This window comes from Verticillium dahliae, genomic scaffold (assembly GCF_000150675.1).
Source record: "Verticillium dahliae VdLs.17 supercont1.37 genomic scaffold, whole genome shotgun sequence".
Lineage (NCBI taxonomy): Eukaryota > Fungi > Ascomycota > Sordariomycetes > Glomerellales > Plectosphaerellaceae > Verticillium > Verticillium dahliae.
The window spans coordinates 115,469-135,517 of NW_009276961.1; the positions used below are offsets into that span (position 1 = coordinate 115,469).

The following is a 20,049-nucleotide window of genomic DNA, read 5'->3' on the forward strand; positions in this document are numbered from 1 at the left end:
GGCGTTCTGTCAACTCTTTTGTAGGTCTAGGTGGCCGAAGGAGAAACTATAGAAACATACAAAACCCCATGCCTGTTTTTTAGTCGTCATGGCCGCCCTTGCCTATTTTGCCAATGAACTCGCTGTCTAAACCGTCGACCGTCCCAATAAACCACAGCATTGCAAGGCTGAGAGCTACGCCGCAAACTAGAAGACTCAGCACTATCACGGCCCGTGATCTTCAGCGCCCAGCCAACACGCATACATCGAGACGAAACTTCTCACAGCTGTCTTCCACAAGCTCCAGATCCATCATGGCTTCACTCCACGAGCAGCCGGCTGCGCGCCAGCCATCCAGCGCAGAAACCTTATCAGCGCCAGAGGCCCAGCTGCCACCCCTCTCAGCCGCCGACTTTCGCACTTTCAATACCCTAGCCGTGAAGATGGACTACTTCGTATGGACCCTTTTTTTTGGGCCTTTTCCCATTTTTGTAGCGCAATCTTGGCTAACGCACCGCTCAGCACAACCACTTTCGCACAACGTGGACCATGCTCCACACGGCGGCGACGAGCAACAAGCGGCCGCAAGGCATGTCGATCCGGCAGTTTCTCAGCGAGGGGCTCTCGTTCATCCAGCACCTCGAGGCGCACCACTCGATCGAGGAGAACTACTTCTTCCCGCAGCTTGCGCGCAAGATGCCCGAGTTCCGCGGCGGCAAGGCCGAGCTGCTGCGGCAGCACCGCGAGATCCACAAGGGCATGGAGGGCCTGCAGGCGTACCTGCGCGCGTGCCGGGCCGGCGAGGTGGAGCTGCAGATGAGCGTGCTGCTGGAGAAGCTCGACAGCTGGGGCGATGTGCTGTGGACGCATCTAGATCAGGAGGTCAAGACGCTCGGGGCGGAGAATATGCGCAGGTACTGGACGCTTGCTGACATGAAGGGGTTCATGATGTAAAAATGGCATGGCGCTGGCGTTTCGCTGGAGCTGACGGGGCTCTGTTGCATGGACATGGCGTTGCCATTGTTATTTGGGGCCACGGGGTGAAGAGGATCGTGTTTGGTAGTTAGAAGCATAATTCAAATGACCTGGTATTTCGTAAAAGTCCATTGCTCATTCTGAGAGGCTGTTTGGCACCAGCGGAGTAATTATTTGTCCTGCCGAGGAACCATGACCGTGTTCTACAACGATACCCATAAGGTCGCACCCGTTTTATCATGTACGATAGTCTAGCATCCTCAGGCCGTGTCCTTCCAGAGCTGCCTCATCTGGACAACGCCGGGCACACAGCCAATGGCCCAGACGACCGTGTCGTTGAGGAACCCGTCGGCCGTGCTCCAGTGCACCGTCAAGGGCGCCCACGCCACGTTCCTCACGAAGCTCCTCTGCCACGCGGCCTTCCACTCCTTGTGCTCCGCGCTCGTCGCGTCGCCGGTCTTGCGGCGCTGCCTCTCGATGAGCAGCCGTCCAATCTCAAGCCCGACGTAGGCCGACCACGACCTCGTGCTCCAGCGCGCGGCCTTGACCTGCTGCGCCGGCGTCAGGCCGAAGACGCCCTTGCCGCTGAGGAAGTAGGCGTTCTCGAGCGACTGGAACAGCACGAGCGTGATGAACTGCGCCCAGGCAATCGTCTTGTCGAGCGTCTCGGCGCTCGTGTCGGGCTTGGCGCCCGTCTTCTCGTCGACGGCCTGGGGCTTCGTCTTCTTCTCGAGAAGGGGCAGCACGAGGCGGCGGCCGGCAAAGTATATGCCCAGCAGGCCCCAGGAGCGCAGGAAGACGCGGCTCTCGCTCAGCAGCAGGGACAGGGCGCGCAGCCTCGTGGCGAGGCGCAGGGCGAGGGTCGCGACCGGGGAGGCCTGGGGCGCGGCGGAGAGGAGCAGGGTCGTGCTCTCGGGGAGGGAAAAGGCGAGGGTGATGAGCTTGTGGGCGGAGCGGTGGAGCGCCGAGCGGCTGGCGGCGTCGAGAAGGTTCGAAGAGAGGCGGGCCGTGTAGCCGATGAAGAGGAGTACCGTGTCGATGCCCGAAGGGGTTTGCATGCAACGGTGGAGGTGGGCAATGAAGGCGTCAATGTTGGAGGGCGTCGCGGCGAGGATGGCGCTGAGGGGCAGCTTGGGGGGAGCTGGTGCTGGGGTCGGCGGGGCGATGGGCTCGCCAGAGGGCAGGTCTGTGATGGCGTTTGCTTCAGTCATGGTTATGGCGTCGTTGGGACTGATGCTCCAGGGCTGTCGGTATATTCGGGGAGAGCTGCAGGATCGAGGAGAGGTAACGGGTTAGCGTCGAGGGCTCGGAAGTATGATGGCGTTGCTCAGGTCGCTGGCTAGGAAAGCTCGGTATGGCTGGGTATAGACGACGAATGACAACAAGATGAAGAGAGAGATGCGATATTCACTGGTAGCTGGTCATCGATACAACAATTACACGAAGAAGGGCTGATGGCAGAGAGCAAAAACACGGTCTCCAATGTCTAATGTTGGGGAGAAGGGGTCGGCAGCGAATGCAGCGAGTGGAAGTGCCGCCATCTGCCTCTTCTTCTTCGTCTCCCCCCACGTCCTTCCACCTGGCAGCTCGCACGAGGCGGCAGTCGGACTTCGGCCCTGGAGGGGGAGACCTCGGCAGAACGTAGCGCGGCTTGTAGGTACCTCGCTAACCACACCAAGATGGTGACGAGGCAGGTACTCAGGGGTGTCTGTGCCCCAGACCCCGGCGCCGCAGGGCGCTACGGTTGGCCCTTGGTGTCCCTTGCCCTGAGGTGGCTTGCCGACACCTCGGTCTCTGGGTACGTATATCTGCCTGCGATCTGCCGCTCCGTACGTGCAACTTTGATCAATTCATACCTCCCTAGGTCCCTGGAGAGGTTTCATCTGTCTTGTCGATGCAAAATGCCGGAGACGTTGCCGACATGAAGCCAACGGCCACTGACGCTCATCTTCCTGGCACTCGTCCTCACGAGGCGACACCCCGCGCACCCATCTCAGATTCGGCGTGTTCATATCCACGCGAATCCCACAAAAAACATCCACCTAGGTACCTTACACCAGGAGTGCCCTGACCCAGAACGCCGCTTGATCAGATAAAAACAGCGCATCCACATCTGAGCCCTCGTCCGCTGTTCCTCTCGACACGACTCCACAAGCCATATGCTACCCTGTCCACTACTTATCCTCTTGCTGCCGCCTCGGCCTGGCATCCAGCTTCGCAGCATTCGGCGAGATGGCAGAGTGGTCTAATGCGATAGACTAGAAATCTATTCACTTCGGTGGCGCAGGTTCAAATCCTGCTCTCGTCGGTCTTGTTTTGTCTTGCTTCGTCTTGCTTCGACAAGTATCATCTCGATGTTGGTTGTCATGAGCCATCGACCTGTGACGAGTGTTTGGCAACATAGTCTGGCCTCGGGATGTAACCCAGGCTCTTTTTAGCAAAGCTAAAGGCTGCTTCTTGGAGGCGACCACTTTTTTTCTCTTTTTCTTCTGTAGTGAATAACCTGAGAGAAAATTGTGCGAATCGGTAGAGTGGCTAGTTCTCTGCAGCTTCATCCGGCATATCTATAGATCAGGTTGTTTGGGCCAGTGAAGACCAGGCCAAGACGCTGTCTATTATTACGGCAGAACTGAGGTGGAATTGAGCTTGTGTTTCCTCTCCCCAACGTCAACATGATCCTGGCATCTCAAGTGATATACTTACATCTAGCCCTTGTGTAGCCATGCGAAAATTTGGTTGTCATGTTACTCCATCAAATAGTCGTCAACACTGAGCCATGTGAATTGATCCCACCCCAGACAGTTCGTTGATGCCTGTTGTCGACGTTCCCAATTTAATTGGTCGCAAGGCAGCAGCATGGTCCGTGCAGCTCCCCGAACGTTCCCTTGTCATGCGTCATGCTGTGTCTTGACGTCTTTCTGGCTTACAAAAGTTGGGCTACACTGTGAATTCACGACGGCGATATTTTTTGTGACTGCGCTTTCCCGAATTCTACAGGCAGGAAGTTCCTTCCGTCTGAAATGGGTGGCAGGACTCAATTTCTTCCTAAACCTTGACATCCTATTCCCCAGGATCCTCGTGCTTCGAGACGGGGCACCATCGTTCTGACGTTTTTCTGTCACTGATCGTTAATCCCATCAAAGGGGAAGGTTCATCCAGATCACCCCCATGCACAACCTATACCGCGCAGGAGCAGTCTTACCTGGAGGGCCCCGTCTGAATTGACGCCATTTACTGCCGAATCTACGCTCTCTCACGGTTCTCGTGATTTCTTGAGCACCCTCCCTCAGGTCCCACATTACACACATTTCAACTGCCATGGCTTCCGACGACACACTGGATGAGGAGGCTGCCCTCCGCAACCTTACCGCCGATGTTCGAGATCAAGAAGATCTCGAAAGAGACATCGGACTTCAGGCCAATGCAGCCATCAAGGAGCAACAGGATAAGAACGACCAGGCCAAAATCGACAAGCTCGAAGCTAGCAAGACGAGACTTGAGGCCCAACGAAGGAAGGAACGTGAGAAGCTTGAAGCCAACCGCAATAACGTCTTCCAGTCACGCAATATCCAGAAGACCCTCGACAAGCTCGAGCTGGAGATCAGGCAAATTGACGGTGACGTGGCTGATTTTAAGGCTCGTCTGGAGCGCCGCCAGGAAGAGGTGGCCGCCGCCGAACAGGAAGTTGCGCAGGGAAAGTCGCTGAAGCTGCCTAATGAGAGCCGCCGCGACTACTTGGTGCGGACCGGAAAGATCACGCCATTTGCCTCCATTGGCGGCCCTCGCCCTGAAGGGTTTGAAGGCGACTTTGCCGACACGCTGCTGGAAGCCGAGGACGAGGCCAAGGAAGAGGCTTTGGCAGCCAACGACAAGGAACCCACCTCCCATCAGATTCTCCGTCGCCCTGGGTTTGCGGATGCCGCACCCGCACCTGCCGCCGTGGAAACCGAATTCAGTTTACGTCCCCGCAAGAAGAGGAAGGTCAAGCAAGCTGGTTCTGACGATGATTTTGACCCTGCTTCGGCTGCCACATCGGATGCGCCGTCGCCAGAATCCGCTGCAGCCTACACCTCAGAGGATGATACGAGTTCACGCAACCTCAAGCGAACGACCAAGGCCAGAGGCAAGAAGACTGCAGCCACAACGGAAAACGACGATCTGAGCAGCATTGACGATGGAAACGAGCGTTCGTACCAACAGCGTCTGGCAGACTGGACCGAGAGGCGGAGCGAAGCTCGGAAACAGCGACGATTAGAAGCTGGCGATACGTCAGTGGAACCCAGTGGCCCGGAATGGTCCAAGCCTTCGCCAGACGAGGAGGACTATGTGATCAATGATGATCTCAGGCTTCCTGGCGACATACATCCCTCTCTGTTTTCGTACCAAAAAACTGGTGTTCAGTGGTTGGCCGAATTATATTCGCAAAACGTTGGGGGTATCGTCGGTGACGAGATGGGACTTGGCAAGACAGGTAAACTGATTATGACGTCTTAAGTCGACCCATGCTGACAATTCAAAAAGTACAAGCCATTGCCTTCATTGCGGCCTTGCATTACAGCAAGAAGCTTACCAAACCCGTCATCATTGTTGCTCCCGCCACAGTTTTGCGTCAATGGGTGAACGAATTCCACCGCTGGTGGCCGGCTCTACGTGTTTCCATCCTACACTCGTCAGGAAGCGGCATGATAAACCTGCGCGAGGATGACACAGACGAGGAAACACACAACGGGAGGCGTGACAAGTCTGTCCGTAAAATAGTTGATAGAGTGGTCAAGCATGGACACGTGCTAGTGACTACCTACAACGGTCTCCAGACATACCAAGACGAGCTGCTCCATGTGGAGTGGGATTATGCAGTACTCGATGAAGGCCACAAGATCCGCAATCCCAACGCCGAGATCACAGTCCTGTGCAAGGAGCTGCGGACCCCCAACCGAATCATCCTCTCTGGCACACCTGTGCAAAATAATCTTTCGGAACTCTGGTCGCTTTTCGATTTCATCTACCCTATGCGATTGGGCACTCTGGTTACGTTCCGCACCCAGTTTGAGGTGCCCATCAAGCAGGGCGGTTATGCTGGTGCTACAAATCTGCAAATCCTGACAGCTGAGAAATGTGCCGAGACTCTCAAAGAAGCCATCAGCCAATACCTCCTGCAGCGGCTCAAAATTGACGTTGCCGCCGACCTTCCCTCCAAGACAGAACGGGTCCTGTTCTGCAAGATGACAGATAGGCAGCTCGAAGCTTACAAACAGTTTCTGAATTCTGATGCGGTCAACCAGATTCTAAGCGCCCGACGGAAATCCCTTTATGGTATTGACATTCTGCGCAAAATCTGCAATCACCCTGACCTTATCGACCCTCACCTTCAAAACAAGGCAGGCTACGATTGGGGAGACCCTGAGAAATCAGGGAAGATGTTAGTTGTGCGGAATCTCCTCCAAATCTGGAAAAAGCTTGGCCACAAGACACTGCTCTTCTCACAGAGCAAAATGATGCTGAATGTCATCGAGAAATTTCTGGGTGGTCTTGAGACAGTCAAGTACGTTCGCATGGACGGCGAAACCTCCATCGAGAAGAGGCAGAGTCTCATTGATCGGTTCAACACGGATCCCGAGATTGACATCTTTCTCCTGACAACCCGTACGGGTGGTCTTGGAGTCAACCTGACGGGTGCAAACCGAATCATCATTTTTGATCCTGACTGGAACCCTTCCACAGACATGCAGGCTCGTGAGAGAGCATGGCGTCTTGGGCAGACTCGATCTGTTGAAATCTACCGTCTCATGACTGCTGGCACTATTGAAGAGAAGATCTATCATCGCCAAATCTTCAAGCAGTTCATGACAAACAAGGTATTGAAAGACCCTAAACAGCGAGCTGCTTTCGATCTATCGGATCTTTACGACCTCTTCACATTCGGCAATTCTCAAGACAGCAAGGGCAATATCGACCGGAGCAGTATTCTCAAAGATGCCCAAGTCAAATTCGACGGAACCACACCTCCCAAAGAGAATGCTCCTGCCAGTCTAGTGCCAATCTCATCCGTGAGCAGTGAAAGCAGACCCCAGACTGGCTGCGAGGAAACGCGTCAAGTTCAGAATATCGATGGCGTACAAGGCATGGAAGAGACAAACAACCCAGAGGAGGTTGAGGACGAGAAGCGCATGGTAGAAGGCATCTTTGCTCGCAATGTCGAGAGCGCTTATGAACACGACAAGGTCATGAATGGCAAGAAGACAGTGCAGGCCGATCGCGGAATGATCACGCAAGAGGCAAATGCCGTCGCAGCCACAGCCGCAGCGAGTTTACGCCGAGCGCATGTCCAGGCGCGCACCATTACCCCGGGAACAGTAACTTGGACCGGCGAAGTTGGCGAAGCGGGACGTCCTGGTGCACACAACCGCCGTCGCGGCGCAGCACCGAGCAGTGCTGGCATAATGAGTCGTCTTGCTGCCCGGCAAGGTATGGGCGCATCGCCTTCACCTGTCGGACAGAAAGTGCAGACCGTAGATTTTGGGCCCAAAATCATTGAGTTCATCAAGCGGCACAGTGGCACGGTACCTACGAAGTCGATAGTGGATCACTTCAACCACGAGGTAAAGGGCAAGGCGCAGGTGAAGGAGCGATTCATGGAGGCCTTGGAGAGGGTCGCTAAGATCAACAAGTCCGGAGGCGCTGGTCGTAGCACATGGTCTTTGCGGCCGGCTTACAAATGAGCGAGGAAGGCGTTGAGCTGAGACGATATGTAATGGATAGGACGTCACGGCAGGGGCTTCGTAGCAGTCTTGAGATGTCCCGGTCAGGTAGAGACCATAACACCTTCTGCTCCTTTGAATTGACCTCAGACAATCAGTTGAAGCTACAAGCTTGACTCGTTCGAATAACACTTTCACCGAGAGAGTGGGCGACAAGGCACAGATGTGATGTATCAGGAGCTGCTCTTCAGTTCAGGGCCATACGGCGCATTTCTATTCTGTCTACTTTTCAGCTACAGCCGGCCGAAAAGACGCGACAAAGCGCGTAGAACATGGAGACCAGGCAAAAAGTGCCGTTCCCCTCGTTTTTGACGATGCCACCCAAGAGACCAATCCGCAGAGCACACTCCTGACCGTTGCCGTCCCCACTCGACGACTCTGATGCCAGACACCATTTTTTGATTGTGCCTGTCGCTCAGAGACGACGACCACGGCGACCACCCTTGCGACGGGTAGAGTCGGAGGGGGTGGGGGTGACGTCCTCAATGCGGCCGATCTTCATGCCGGAACGGGCGAGGGCACGGAGGGCAGACTGGGCACCGGGGCCGGGGGTCTTGGTGCCGTTACCTGAACGCTGCGTTAGCAAATGCATGTCAAAGAATGGAGCGGGTACCTGGACTTACCGCCGGTGGCGCGGATCTTGATGTGGAGGGCGGTGATGCCGAGCTCCTTGCAGCGGACAGCGACGTCCTGAGCGGCCAACATGGCGGCGTAGGGGGAGGACTCGTCACGATCGGCCTTGACCTTCATGCCACCAGTGACACGGCAGATGGTCTCACGGCCACTGGAATCACCCAGGTTAGCCTCTAAACCATGACATGCGTGATAGGGTATGTATTCTTCAGCAGCAACCGCCCAAGCTGGTCGCTTTCGCGGGGTACAGCATTGGCGCCGCGCTGCAATCAGGGGGAGACGAACGTGAGATCGGTGACGTGGACGAAGGTGTCGTTGAAGGAGGCGAAGATGCGGGCAACGCCGAAGACAAGCTCGCCTGGAGAAAACGTGGTATTAGCATCGTGAAAAGTTTCCCAAGGCGGGGGAGCTGCGACAGGGCGGCTGTCGCACAGCGCAGACGTGAAAAGCTTACCATCGCGAACCTGAGGTCCGAGGGAGATGTTCTCCTGGGGAGCGCGGGGAGCCTTGGACTTGGGGGCCATCTTGTCGTTCTGGTGACTCTGTCGAAGAGGGATGAGGTCGTCGTTTGTGAGGATTGGCGATGGACTGTTTCGAGGTTTCGCTGGTAGGGTAGAACAGCGAGCCAGAGCACTGACCGCCAGTCCGAAAATGGGGCTTCAACCCTACCTGCCAAAAATCACCCACCCACCAATTCGTCTCAGCACCTAAGCGATTTTTTTCTGCAAGGAAAAGCCCCACTCTTTCTCTTGACCGCCCTAGGGCCCCCATTCACATCACTTCACTTTTCTTGACGCCTTTTCTTCTCCTCTTGTTCGTCCCTCTCCATCCCGACTCCGACCATCGACAATCACCCTCGACACCCTCGACCGACAATCGCAATGGCTGGCTCGTATGTCTACTGCTCCCCATGAATTTCCCTACGACGCCTGGATGGCGATGAATGCAGATTGTCGTGGTCTTCTCAACTGGATTCCCTGCTTCACCATGTGGTGAAACTCGGCTCTCCCAGCTCGATTTTTCTCGAGCATCTCCCTCCTTCTTGCAGGTTTGGAACACAGCCTGCGGATTGAGAGACGATGTCTCGGGGTGTTGGGGATGAAGAGAAATCTTCTCCTCTAAATACATTGCTGTTTGGTGGCTGCTCATGACGCCGAAAGGCTTTTCGAGCAGTCACATTCCAAGCATGCACACCTCCTCAGCTCGCACCTGAGATGTTGTCGGATAAGCGTCAGCTTGACAAGACTCCCTACTCGCCGGAGACGGGGTTTGTTCAACATGGGCTTACCGATCAAATGCATCAACTCGAGTTAGCCAAGGCGAGAATGTCGCGCACTGCTGCAATTCTCGCACCGGCGCTCTGCTCCATACTGCGGTATGCCGGACTACGTACTAATCTCGTCCTCTAGTTCCGTCCCCACCAAGGAGCAGATCCTGGTCCCCGAGACCCTTCTCAAGAAGCGCAAGTCGCAAGAGAAGGCTCGTGCCGAGCGCAACGCCGCCAACGACCAGAAGAAGACCGTAAGTTTGTCCTGGTCCCAGCTCCCCTCTGGATTTTCATGATGCATAAAATACCCCAATCGACTAGACACTTGGTGTCGCTGCTGTTGTTTAAAATTACATCTTCTTTCGGGTCTGAGATTTACCGGACACTGTCACCTCTGCCTACTCTCGCGTCTGGAGAAGCTCATGGACTAACATTGTCAATCAGAACAACAAGGAGAAGCGTGAGGTCATCTTCAAGCGTGCCGAGAAGTACGTCCAGGAGTACCGCGAGCAAGAGCGCGAGAAGGTCCGCCTTGCTCGCGTCGCCCGCGAGAGCGACTCTGCCTACGTTCCTGCCGAGGCCAACCTGATCTTCCTTATCCGTATCAAGGGTATCAACAAGATCGCCCCCAAGCCCCGCAAGATCCTCCAGCTCCTGCGTCTCCTCCAGATCAACAACGGTGTCTTCATCCGCGTCACCAAGGCCACCACTGAGATGATCAAGGTCATCGAGCCCTGGGTCGCTTACGGTTACCCCAACCTGAAGTCCATCAAGGAGCTCATCTACAAGCGCGGATACGGCAAGGTCAACAAGCAGCGCATTGCCCTCACCGACAACTCCATCATTGAGGAGAACCTCGGCAAGTACGGCATCATCTGCATGGAGGATCTCATCCACGAGATCTACACCGTTGGCCCCAACTTCAAGCAGGCCGCCAACTTCCTGTGGCCCTTCAAGCTCTCCAACCCCACTGGTGGCTTCCGCCCCCGCAAGTTCAAGCACTTCATCGAGGGTGGTGACCTTGGCAACCGCGAGGAGAAGATCAACGCCCTCATCCGCCAGATGAACTAAGCGTTGGTCCCTTCACTGCGGACTGTGTTTGGGTCGTCTCTGTTGATAGGTTGAGAAAAATACCAAGGGCTTTATGATTCATGGTCGCACGGCGTTACGATCACAAAAGGGGATTTGTGAAATTGAGCTTTTTCAGACTTCATTACCGGGTCCACCCTCTTGTGCGTGCTGTTTGGTAGTCTCGATCAATCCGAAGTGACTCCTCATCCAATGTTTGTTTCCGCCGTGATGTTTGTTGATACAACTATGATACTGCTACATTTTGATGTCAAAGCTCGTTCCGCATCCGCAGCTGCTCGTCGCCAGGGGGTTGTCCGCAATTTTGAATTGCGACCCAATCAGCTCCATCGTAAAGTCGACCTTGCTGCCCTTGAGCAGGTCGAGTGATGGCTGGTCCAGCACAATCTTGGGCGCTCCCGGCGTCGGTGACGTTGCTGTGTATTCCTCCCCCTCAGCGTACTCGAAAATGCTGTCGTCCTCGCCCACTGCCGCCGACACGTTTCCGTCGCTTCCCTCTGCTGGCGGGAGGGTGACCAAGCTCATGAGGTATTGGAAGCCGTGGCAGCCACCGCTCTCGACCTGGATGCGTAGCGCGAGGTCCGGGTTCTTGTCCTTCTTCATGATTTGAAGCAGGCGCTGTTGTAGTCTGTCAGCACACGAATACGGTCCGGTGGCATATAGGAGGTCAAGTAAGTACCTTGCCGGCACGATCCGTGATTTCGAGGCGCATCTCCTTTCCGTCCTCGTCCACCTGAAGGTTGTGGACGCAGGCCGTGGCTTGTCGTGCGGGGAGGTGCGAAAAAGCTCTCCTCTGCCCGACATTCTTCAGAACACGGCCTCGAGAGTTTGTAATTGTATTTATTGTTGCTGGATGTTTGTCACACCATGCGCGGTGTGTCGTGGTGCTGTACGCAGCCTCGAGGCGAGCGGTCTGTCGACTCCATCGCGGAGCTAGAATGTCGAGTACGGGTGTGGCGGTGGTAGTCGTCGTGCGCCTGGCGAGCTGGACAAACAGTCCAGCACTAGATGCTGGGTTCGCGCACCGGAGAGAGGCCATATTGATACAATGTGGCGGAGCGGGCAGGTCAACGTGGGTTTGGTTGTGACGAAGGCATCTGACAAATTCTACCCACCGAGGATGCGATGTAAAGAGCCCAGCTGATGGTGGCGGCTCGGGTCGGTTCGGCCGGTGCAGGATGACTCAGCCGTTGCTGATCTACAGGGCCAATCATCGAAAAGGCATTTCAACCTCTCTAGCACAGTCTCCTCCCTCAGTCTCGACTCTTACAGGAACGCCGTCTCTCCACTTGAGTCAAGTGAAGGAAATCGCACCGATGTTGCGACGAGCGCGTTGACCCCCTTTTCATACAGTTCTGTATGCAAGGCGGCATCGCCGGTCACAGGCGATCAGGCAGGTGAGCTGAGGACGGGGGTTTTCACGCCAGTGGCTTGATACCGTCTTGAACATAACTGGTTGAACCGCGAGCCGCGAGCCAATGATGCCCGGTAGTGGCCTGTCAGCCTAGGCGATTCCAACCGTCGGTGTCGAAACAGGACGGCATAGCCTGGTCACCCCCCGAGGCGTAATCGTAGAGCCTTAATATGTCGTAATCGAAACTTGGGGGCCGCGAATTTGACGCCCCTCATCGGACTCGGAAGTGTTTAAACTGACTGCACGTCGGTACATAAGGCTGACGTCCCTCTTTCACCACCATTTGGTGACAGGGAAAGGTTGTGAATCTCTACCCAAATGTCGCTTCATGTCTGCCGACATGCACATACCGATTGACCCAGGTTCGTCGGCGTCGCCTCCTGCGGGGGCCGGCGGACCCAACTCCCTACCGGTTTCTCTCGACCACCCTGCCGAAGAGCATGACGCCCCTGGTCCAACGAAGCCTTCTCAGCCTGTCGCCACTTTGCCGCCACCCTACACTGCTGCGGACGTGCCATCACAGACGACGGGGGCAGTCGCAGGTTCATCAGATCAGGTCTCACCGCAACCACAGGATGCTCCTACCAAGACCCAGACTACCTTTCTCGCTCAGGTAGGAAGATGGTTTGAAGCCCACAAGTTTGCAGCCAGTTGCATCGCGCTCTTTGTTGCTTTTGCCGGGCTGCTGGTCGCCATCATCTCCGTGTTCCCTAGCTTCAAAAGCCAGTATTTGTCTGAAGAGGCACTAGAGCTCTCCCGCTGGACAGCTTTCAAGGATTATATCCAGGTGTGCAGTGAACTTGTGGTACGTTTTCTTTTTCAGGAGAAGCGGGGAGCCTGGGACTATGCGATGTCTGATATGCCGGCTGTACAGGAAGCTGGGACAGCTACGCCAGAGTGCGAGAAGGCTGCACATGCCTTACTCCCGCCGCCGCCTCAGATGAACGAGCGCAGCCTCGGGCCCTACGAACGCCTCCGACGCCGGTTCAACAGACCCCCGCTTGTCAAGTGGGCCGATTATGATGCATTCCCGATGTTCCCGATGAGCAGCAGCAACCCACAGCTTGGCCCCTCGGTCTCTGTTGTGCTCACCTTTGCTGGGGCAGTATGTTATTTCCTGATTGTCTACAAGATCATACATCTTATGATCAGGCTTCGTCGGCTCAGACAGGGCAAGTATTACGGAAAGTGCTCCAACACCGACCCACGCAGCATCCTTGCCAATCCGGACTATGCACCAGTGCGGTCGGAACAGGCCGGGTTACGCACAGGGTATTCCTACCGCACTGCCACGCGTTTGTTCAGGAGAAGCTATCATCCGGAGCTGGCGTGAAGAGGACGGGCAGGCTGTGTCTACGTTTCCCTGTTACATGGTGAAGGAGTTAAAAGTGTTGGGATTTGCTTGAGAAGAAAAAGGACAGGATGGAAATTTCAAAAATAATACTGCGTGTTATGCTTAGTATGGTACTCTTGTGTTGCGTGAATGCGTTGCACGTCAGGGGGCTCGTCGGTGCTTGATATCATGCTGCATCGTTCGTGCTGGATCACTACGTACTGCAAAGCAAGCCCCCATAACTACGAAACCGAGTCAATTCATGGAGCAACCCAATGCGAAGTCCAAAATCGTGAAAATAACGGACATTCAGGTTTCGCTAACCTTGATTACCCGGCACAGGGTAGGCTAATACCTACCTATCTACCTACCTACCTACCTACCAAGGTGTCTAGGTAAAGCAAGGTGCCTTACCTACCTAGGTACCTAGGTAGGTAAGGTAGGATAAGCTTTTCACAGGACAGCCAGCCACTGCGCCAGCGGGCCAAAACTTCCACCAAGCAAGGTACGTAGGATTCTACAGAGGCAAGCACAATGGGGCTCACATATCATTCTCAAACTGTAAGGGGAAGGCAGTACCGATGGATCGGAGATACCCATAGAGGAAGATACTTGTACGTGAGAATGCTGCTTTCACGAAGAGAAAGAGGGGAGATTTTGCTGGGATCCTCAATACCAATACCCTGGCACTTCAAGTTACCAATGACCTGAAAGCCCCCTCGACCCGACCTGATATCCGACGTCAAAACCATCGCTCCGATACTCCCTATCAATATTTTTGCTGGTCCGACTGTCCTCCATTGGACGAAAGTTAGGAGACGTCCGAGTTTGAATTCAAGCAACCCAGCACTGGCCAGTCCAGTTATTCAAACAAACACAAATCGACCCATCTGAGGCGTAGACCAGGATGTCTTATGAAATGCGCGAACTGCAGCAGAAGAAATTTGAGATTATGCTCCTCGCATCCACTCTCTTCATTCTCGTCAGTATACTAGGCATAGTTCTGTATTATGGCGCCGGAATCCGGGCCGATCGGGAGCGGATAGCATCGGAACATCGCGAATCGCTCCGTAATAGCATGCGCTGGCAACAAGATGATGACTCCGAACCCGAAAGCGTCGTAGCCAGCGAGGGTTTTGTAGACAGCGTCCGTCGTCGGAGCGTCTCCCTGGTCAGTGGCGTACAGAGAGAGATTGGCTCTTTTGAAAGAAGTATGTCGACCAGCTCCACAAGCAGCATCCAAAGCTCCCTCTTGTAGAACATAGGGGATGCCTGTTCTCAAGGATTCCGCCGGCTGAGCAGCGACCTTTCTGCATTACTCAGCCCCGCTTCCGACCGGCACAATGATGTTGAGCTTCTGCTTGACAAACCCGAGAGTACCGAAGCGAGTGCTCGTGAGATGGAAGGCCCGCCGGGCACGCGACGAAGATCGAGTCGGGTCGTATTTCTGGATGTTTTGGCCGACGCTGAGACAGAAGGGCGGTGATCGCCTTCAATGTAAGAGATGAGCAGCGTACAGAACTCACGAAAGCTTCACAACGACTCATGAAGACGGACTGGTGTACATAGTGAATCTATTCCACTTCTCTCCACCCTCCCTAACCTATGCTCATTCTGCCTTTCGTTCGGTCTGTCCCGGCCGATATCAAGGTGCCCGAAAGTCGTAGCTCCACCGCGCGCATGTTGCTACCAGTCGTATCGCTTTTGTATAAGGCGCTGTTCCACGTCGTTGGTGGTCTCGTGCTCTTCCCCTGGTCGTCTGGTCTGTTGTTGCTTATGCCTGCTTCTTCAGGTCCCTCGCCGCCTGTCGCAGGTTGAAGTTGCACTCCTCGTACGCCCGACCGGCTCCGAAGCCAGCGCCAATAAAGGCGGGCCACGCCCTCCGCTTGAAGAGGAGGACTGAGAAGACGACGCCGAAGCCGAGACCGAGAGACGACTTGACGAGGAGGTTAGAAAGGCAGCGGTCCCACTGTTTCGTGTTAGCTGTTGGCACGCCAAGCTTGCGATGGATCGAGTGCTCTCGGGAAGCTGTCGTACCTTCTCGTTGAGAAGTGCCTCACTGACGGGTCGCGCGACGGCGCTCGGAGGAGGACGGATGGCGGTGTCAGACATGATTGCGGAGCTGTAGAATCGTCAGTCGGCGCCAATTGACATGGGTTGATGGCGAGGCGTTGCGACGTACACGTGCGACACGATTGGGCAATTAGTGGTGTGGTTGGGATCTCGAACTGACGTCGGATTTCAATCAAGGACGGTTCCGTCATGTTATTTTCGAGGTGGTCGGGAGAACCAACCTGGAATACCCGAAGGCGGTGAGACACCGGTGAGCTTCGGTGACCATGAGTGGAGCGGCAGTATTTTCTCCGGGAAATAATTTTGGGCGGGGAGCTACAACTGAAGGTCTGAATCTTGAGTGATCGATCGTCTGCACGCTGACCTTCACGGTTACCACATTCGCTCATTCTCTCGCCATGGATGTGACAATAACAAATGGTCATGGCCATGGCTCTACGGAGACCTCCGTAAGTAGATATGATTCACTGCACGCACCAATCGCATCTAATTCGCACCCAACAGACCCGTGGACGAGACCTTGTCAAGACCGTACGATCACTCGACCAAACCGGACCGGGAAACGATGGTGAACATATCGAGCGCACCTGGACTCTTCTCACATCCGTTAGTTCCAGTCACTTCTACGCCGCCGAGGAGACTGTGCTGCGATGGCTTCTCAAGTCCATGAAGACCAACAACGATGCCGCCGACACTCTGCGAAGATTTCCCTTGACATGGCGGATCCTAGGCTGCACATTTCAAAGGATACCTCTATTCTCGCTCGCGAAATCTCTCGCCGATCGAAAGTTCATGGCCATCTTGCAACAGACTCTCAAGAGCATCTCGAAGCCGGTCACACCCAAGGATGCTGTCCCCGCGACATTGTCGAAGAAGAGGAAGAGAACACTCGAGGTTACATTCGATCTCGAAGCTTTGAAGACACGGGACGGCTGTATAAGTACGGGAGATGCGGTTCTGGGAGCGCTCCGAATTCTCCTAGCTCGTGTTGATGGAGCCGCACACACGTCCCAGAATGAACGCATGGGCGCAGAGCACATCAAGGGTCTCTTCTCGCAACCTGCCAGTGATGTGGTTACCTACCTGGCGCCCATCCTTTCGCTGTGCGAATATTCAGCCACCAGCGACCTGAGCTGCGCCGAAACGCAAGAGAATTGGATTCACACACTGTCCGCGATATGGAACCTGCGACTGCACGGGCAGACCGATAGCTTGGAGGTGGCTCTCTACCTTTCGCGATCTGCCTTTGGCCTCCTGGGAAAGCTGACTGGGCTGGCAATCGATGTCGACATCACACTTGAGGGCCGTGTCAAGTCTTCTTGGATACAACAACTAGAGAGCTTCATGCATCGCAATCTTTTTCTTCCTGCAAAATCGGCTTTCCTCAATCGAACGGACCTCGAAGCACCCATCCGGGCAGTCGACGCCTCTAGACCTATCGCCTCAGTCTCGCGCCCCGTGTTCTTTCACTTGGCGTCCACAACACCCCGGATTCTCTCCGGGCCGAGCGCATCGACGTCCGAGGAGGACTGGGCCAAGGCAACATTCAAGTTGGCGCGCGACGGCCTGCACGACCTGACCCAACAGAAGAAATCCACCACTCTGAAGATCATGCTTGGCGAAGCAATCGCCAACAGGTCACATATTGACTTGGAAGATCTCCGCGCCCTGTGCAAGGAACACGCTCTCGGCAGCGATTCTACAGACTGGCAAGCCTTGTCACTCGTGGCACAATGCGACCCCGATGTTTTCCTTCTCACGGACGATGGAGCTCTATTGCTGAACACGGTTGCGGATCGGCTATTGCAACCACAATCTTCCCTAGGTGGCGAAGAAGATCTAGGGGCTGTGCGCACGTTTTTCGACTGCATAATTGGTGGCTACGAGAAGGCTCGCGACTTGTCTTCCTTCTTGAGGAAGTGGTTTGAGCAACTCATCAAGTGCGACGCCTCTTTACTCTCGGACGCAACGAACCGGCCAGCCTGGTTTTCCTCGGCAGTGCATCGTAATCCTCGCCTGACGACAGCCATCGAAAACTCTCTCACACCAAAGCAGCTCCTGAGTGTGCTGCAATGGGTTGAGGAGCAAGGAAGCGCCCTGCCGGCGGCAACTCTGGTTTTCCTCGACACAATTGCAGCTGCTCTGAAGAGCGACGACTTTGTGGATGCAGTGCAATTGAGGCTCTTCGACCTCATGCAGGATGCTTGGCTGTCCGATACTCTGCCTTCCGACCTCATCGCTCTTCGCTGGCCAATCATCGCGAGCACGGTTTCCTGGGTCAGCAATGAGGAGGCTTCCAAGGTTCGATCGAAGGTGCAGTCCGAACTCAAGAAGATTTTGGCCAAGGGCAAGCTGGAAAATCCCGACACGTTCGAGGCTTTCCGTGCCGCCACTCAGCTGTGGCTGTCAGCATTCCCAGATGGCCAGGATGTAGCGGAGCTTGCTGCAGCACTCGGATCTTTCGCCGACCGATTAGCCAAGCAACTTCGAAAGCTAAAGCCAGGGTCCCTTGAAACACCATGGGACCCATATGCCGTCCAGCTTTCAACACCGAAGACTAGGCCGATCACATCCTCTGTTACGATTACGTCCTATGTGGACTTTGCCTTGGGAGAAGCGTCACGGTTTCTGCCTCTTGTTAGCGGAAAGGCCGACACATTGCCAGAGTTTCTGCGGCATATCATTGCCTTTTCCGATGACAAAGAAGCCGCGCCGAAAGAATCAGAGCAGCTGTCAAGTGCTCTGAGTGCTGTGCTCTCGAACGAGAACGTGTTCCACGAGACCAAACTTACGGCAGGAATCATCGACCACGTCATCGAGGCCTTGGCCAGTGGTTCGAAGTCCTCCCCCTGGGAAGATGCAAGCACACGCGCAGCGCTCAAAGCCCTGATTAACACACCCAGCGAGTTGCTTTCGAGACCCCAGCGAGAGAGTATCATGGAGACGCTCATGCTGCAACGTCGCAAGATGAAGAGCAAGACTGAAAAGGTGTCGGCCTCTACGTGGAATCTCGTCCTCGGTCTGATGGTCAAGGTGATGCAGAGGTCGACATTCTACGAAGGCATGTCGTTTTCTGATCTCACTGCCCTCGCCACAAGCGCATCCCCGGCCATAGCCGACATGGACCCGATGACAGCTCTCGGCACATCTCGCTTGATCTGCGAGCTGTCCACTTTGACGATCCGACAGATCAATGACCACTACGAAGAGTGGGGTGCCAAGTACTTCAGGAAGGCCGGCCGTCACCTAGACAAGAACGAGGAGGAGTCCTCGGACGACATTCTAAAAATTGGCAGTCCTCAAAGCACTGGTCAAGGTTCTGTCAGGTTCCGGCAATTTTGAAGGCGACGATGCTTCGCTCGACCTTTCCGACGTCCGTGGACGTCTTGCGACCATTGTCCAGAGTATCCTTGACGCGTATGCGCGCGAGTGGCGCTCTTCCAACGACCGGGCAGCTATCAACAAGCTCCTCCTCGCCATTGATGCTGCCGAAGGTCTTCCAAGCGACGCACTGGAAGGGCTCAAGATTGACATCAAGGCGCTCGAGGAGGCAAGCGCTGACGCCGTGTCTCTGGGATATCTTCGGGGATGGCATCTCAGGACGTTCCTTATCGGCAACTTTGCGCCTCAGCTTGCTCAGCCGCGACCAACTGACTTTCGCCTGCTGTTCCAGTCTGATGACGCGAGCGAGGGGACGGGCAGCGTCCCTGACGTGGTATCGGCAAGCAGCTCGCGCGAGACGACGAATGCGTGCGTCGACGCCATCGTCAGACGGATGGGACGCAGCGAGAAGCTGCAGTATCTCCAGAGCCTGCTCGAGGAGCTCGATGGAGAACAGGCCGTGGATGGACAGCTCCTGGCTATTCACCAGGTTATCGTTCGCCTGACCGGTATGTTGCTGCATTTTTCACGAAGACTTTTGACTTGCCGTCAATGACTGACATGGTGCAGACGAACAAGGTTCATCCGAAAAGACCACGTCCTTTGATCTGGCGACGGCCCACAGCAAGCTGACGGCGCGGCTGGCCAGGACGACGTCAGCCCGCGCGTTCTGCCGGACCGCCGACGTGGTGCGCCTGCTTCTCGACCAGCGCGGCACTTGGATGACGCAGTGGAACATTGAGACGACGCTCGGCGCCGTCTCCGTCGTGGCCTCGGGCAAGGGCGGCGTGGGCGTGTCGTCGTCGCCCCGCGTCTACGAAGCGCTCTGCAGCGTCGTGAGCGTCGTGATCCGGCGGCACCGCCTCCGCCTCGAGGACCACTACCACATGCTCCTGTCGACGCTCGAGGCGCTGCTGCGGGCGCTGGTGCACGACGCCAGCAGGGGCGCGGCGGCGGCGACGCTCGGCAGCCGGCACGCGACGCTGTACGGGCGGCTCGTTGACGCTCGTGACGGAGCCGTCGGTGGCGTCGGTGTCGCGGGGGCAGCACGTCGGGGCGCTCGACTCGGCGACGGACGCGCCAAGAAGACGGCGGGGCGGCACGTGAACCTCGTGGCCATGCAGTACGTCAGCTGCACTTCGAGGTG

The 20,049-nt window shown here is 55.6% G+C and overlaps 9 protein-coding genes and 1 non-coding gene across 10 annotated transcripts; 6 read left to right on the forward strand and 4 right to left on the reverse strand.

Annotated features, from left to right (window-relative positions):
* Nucleotides 1-293: 293 nt before the first annotated feature.
* Nucleotides 294-1,150, forward strand: VDAG_10307 (uncharacterized protein; the record flags this gene model as incomplete). The annotated part of the gene is made up of 3 exons (XM_009659776.1): nucleotides 294-434; nucleotides 502-929; nucleotides 1,102-1,150. The coding sequence occupies 3 exons, from the start codon at nucleotides 294-296 to the stop codon at nucleotides 1,148-1,150; spliced, it is 618 nt and encodes a 205-aa protein (XP_009658071.1).
* Nucleotides 1,151-1,214: 64 nt separating this feature from the next.
* VDAG_10308 (uncharacterized protein) lies at nucleotides 1,215-2,165 on the reverse strand (the record flags this gene model as incomplete). The annotated part of the gene is made up of 1 exon (XM_009659777.1): nucleotides 1,215-2,165. The coding sequence occupies one exon, from the start codon at nucleotides 2,163-2,165 to the stop codon at nucleotides 1,215-1,217; it is 951 nt and encodes a 316-aa protein (XP_009658072.1).
* A 1,015-nt stretch (nucleotides 2,166-3,180) lies between these two features.
* On the forward strand, nucleotides 3,181-3,262 carry VDAG_20269. Its single transcript has one exon. It is a non-coding gene; the product is annotated as a tRNA-Ser (tRNA).
* A 1,010-nt stretch (nucleotides 3,263-4,272) lies between these two features.
* On the forward strand, nucleotides 4,273-7,673 carry VDAG_10309 (DNA repair and recombination protein RAD26; the record flags this gene model as incomplete). The annotated part of the gene is made up of 2 exons (XM_009659778.1): nucleotides 4,273-5,425; nucleotides 5,476-7,673. The coding sequence occupies 2 exons, from the start codon at nucleotides 4,273-4,275 to the stop codon at nucleotides 7,671-7,673; spliced, it is 3,351 nt and encodes a 1,116-aa protein (XP_009658073.1).
* A 300-nt stretch (nucleotides 7,674-7,973) lies between these two features.
* On the reverse strand, nucleotides 7,974-8,877 carry VDAG_10310 (40S ribosomal protein S14). Its single transcript, XM_009659779.1, has 4 exons — nucleotides 8,800-8,877; nucleotides 8,631-8,703; nucleotides 8,336-8,496; nucleotides 7,974-8,279 (listed from the first exon to the last, which is right to left on the reverse strand). Exons 1-4 carry the CDS (start codon nucleotides 8,867-8,869, stop codon nucleotides 8,128-8,130), a joined length of 456 nt encoding a protein of 151 aa, XP_009658074.1. The 5' UTR covers nucleotides 8,870-8,877; the 3' UTR covers nucleotides 7,974-8,127.
* Nucleotides 8,878-9,670: 793 nt separating this feature from the next.
* VDAG_10311 (60S ribosomal protein L7) lies at nucleotides 9,671-11,139 on the forward strand (the record flags this gene model as incomplete). The annotated part of the gene is made up of 3 exons (XM_009659780.1): nucleotides 9,671-9,720; nucleotides 9,755-9,866; nucleotides 10,057-11,139. The coding sequence occupies 3 exons, from the start codon at nucleotides 9,671-9,673 to the stop codon at nucleotides 10,681-10,683; spliced, it is 789 nt and encodes a 262-aa protein (XP_009658075.1). The 3' UTR covers nucleotides 10,684-11,139.
* On the reverse strand, nucleotides 10,939-11,740 carry VDAG_10312 (iron sulfur assembly protein; the record flags this gene model as incomplete). Its single annotated transcript, XM_009659781.1, has 2 exons — nucleotides 10,939-11,319; nucleotides 11,381-11,740. The coding sequence occupies 2 exons, from the start codon at nucleotides 11,738-11,740 to the stop codon at nucleotides 10,939-10,941; spliced, it is 741 nt and encodes a 246-aa protein (XP_009658076.1).
* A 715-nt stretch (nucleotides 11,741-12,455) lies between these two features.
* On the forward strand, nucleotides 12,456-13,448 carry VDAG_10313 (uncharacterized protein; the record flags this gene model as incomplete). The annotated part of the gene is made up of 2 exons (XM_009659782.1): nucleotides 12,456-12,920; nucleotides 12,990-13,448. The coding sequence occupies 2 exons, from the start codon at nucleotides 12,456-12,458 to the stop codon at nucleotides 13,446-13,448; spliced, it is 924 nt and encodes a 307-aa protein (XP_009658077.1).
* A 1,558-nt stretch (nucleotides 13,449-15,006) lies between these two features.
* Nucleotides 15,007-15,707, reverse strand: VDAG_10314 (uncharacterized protein). Its single transcript, XM_009659783.1, has 3 exons — nucleotides 15,631-15,707; nucleotides 15,486-15,570; nucleotides 15,007-15,417 (listed from the first exon to the last, which is right to left on the reverse strand). Exons 2-3 carry the CDS (start codon nucleotides 15,558-15,560, stop codon nucleotides 15,223-15,225), a joined length of 270 nt encoding a protein of 89 aa, XP_009658078.1. The 5' UTR covers nucleotides 15,561-15,570; nucleotides 15,631-15,707; the 3' UTR covers nucleotides 15,007-15,222.
* Nucleotides 15,708-15,919: 212 nt separating this feature from the next.
* On the forward strand, nucleotides 15,920-20,023 carry VDAG_10315 (uncharacterized protein; the record flags this gene model as incomplete). Its single annotated transcript, XM_009659784.1, has 4 exons — nucleotides 15,920-15,970; nucleotides 16,026-18,842; nucleotides 18,925-19,411; nucleotides 19,473-20,023. Coding segments are annotated over 4 exons (3,906 nt in total), but the record flags the coding sequence as incomplete, so codon positions are not given.
* Between the last annotated feature and the right edge of the window lie 26 nt (nucleotides 20,024-20,049).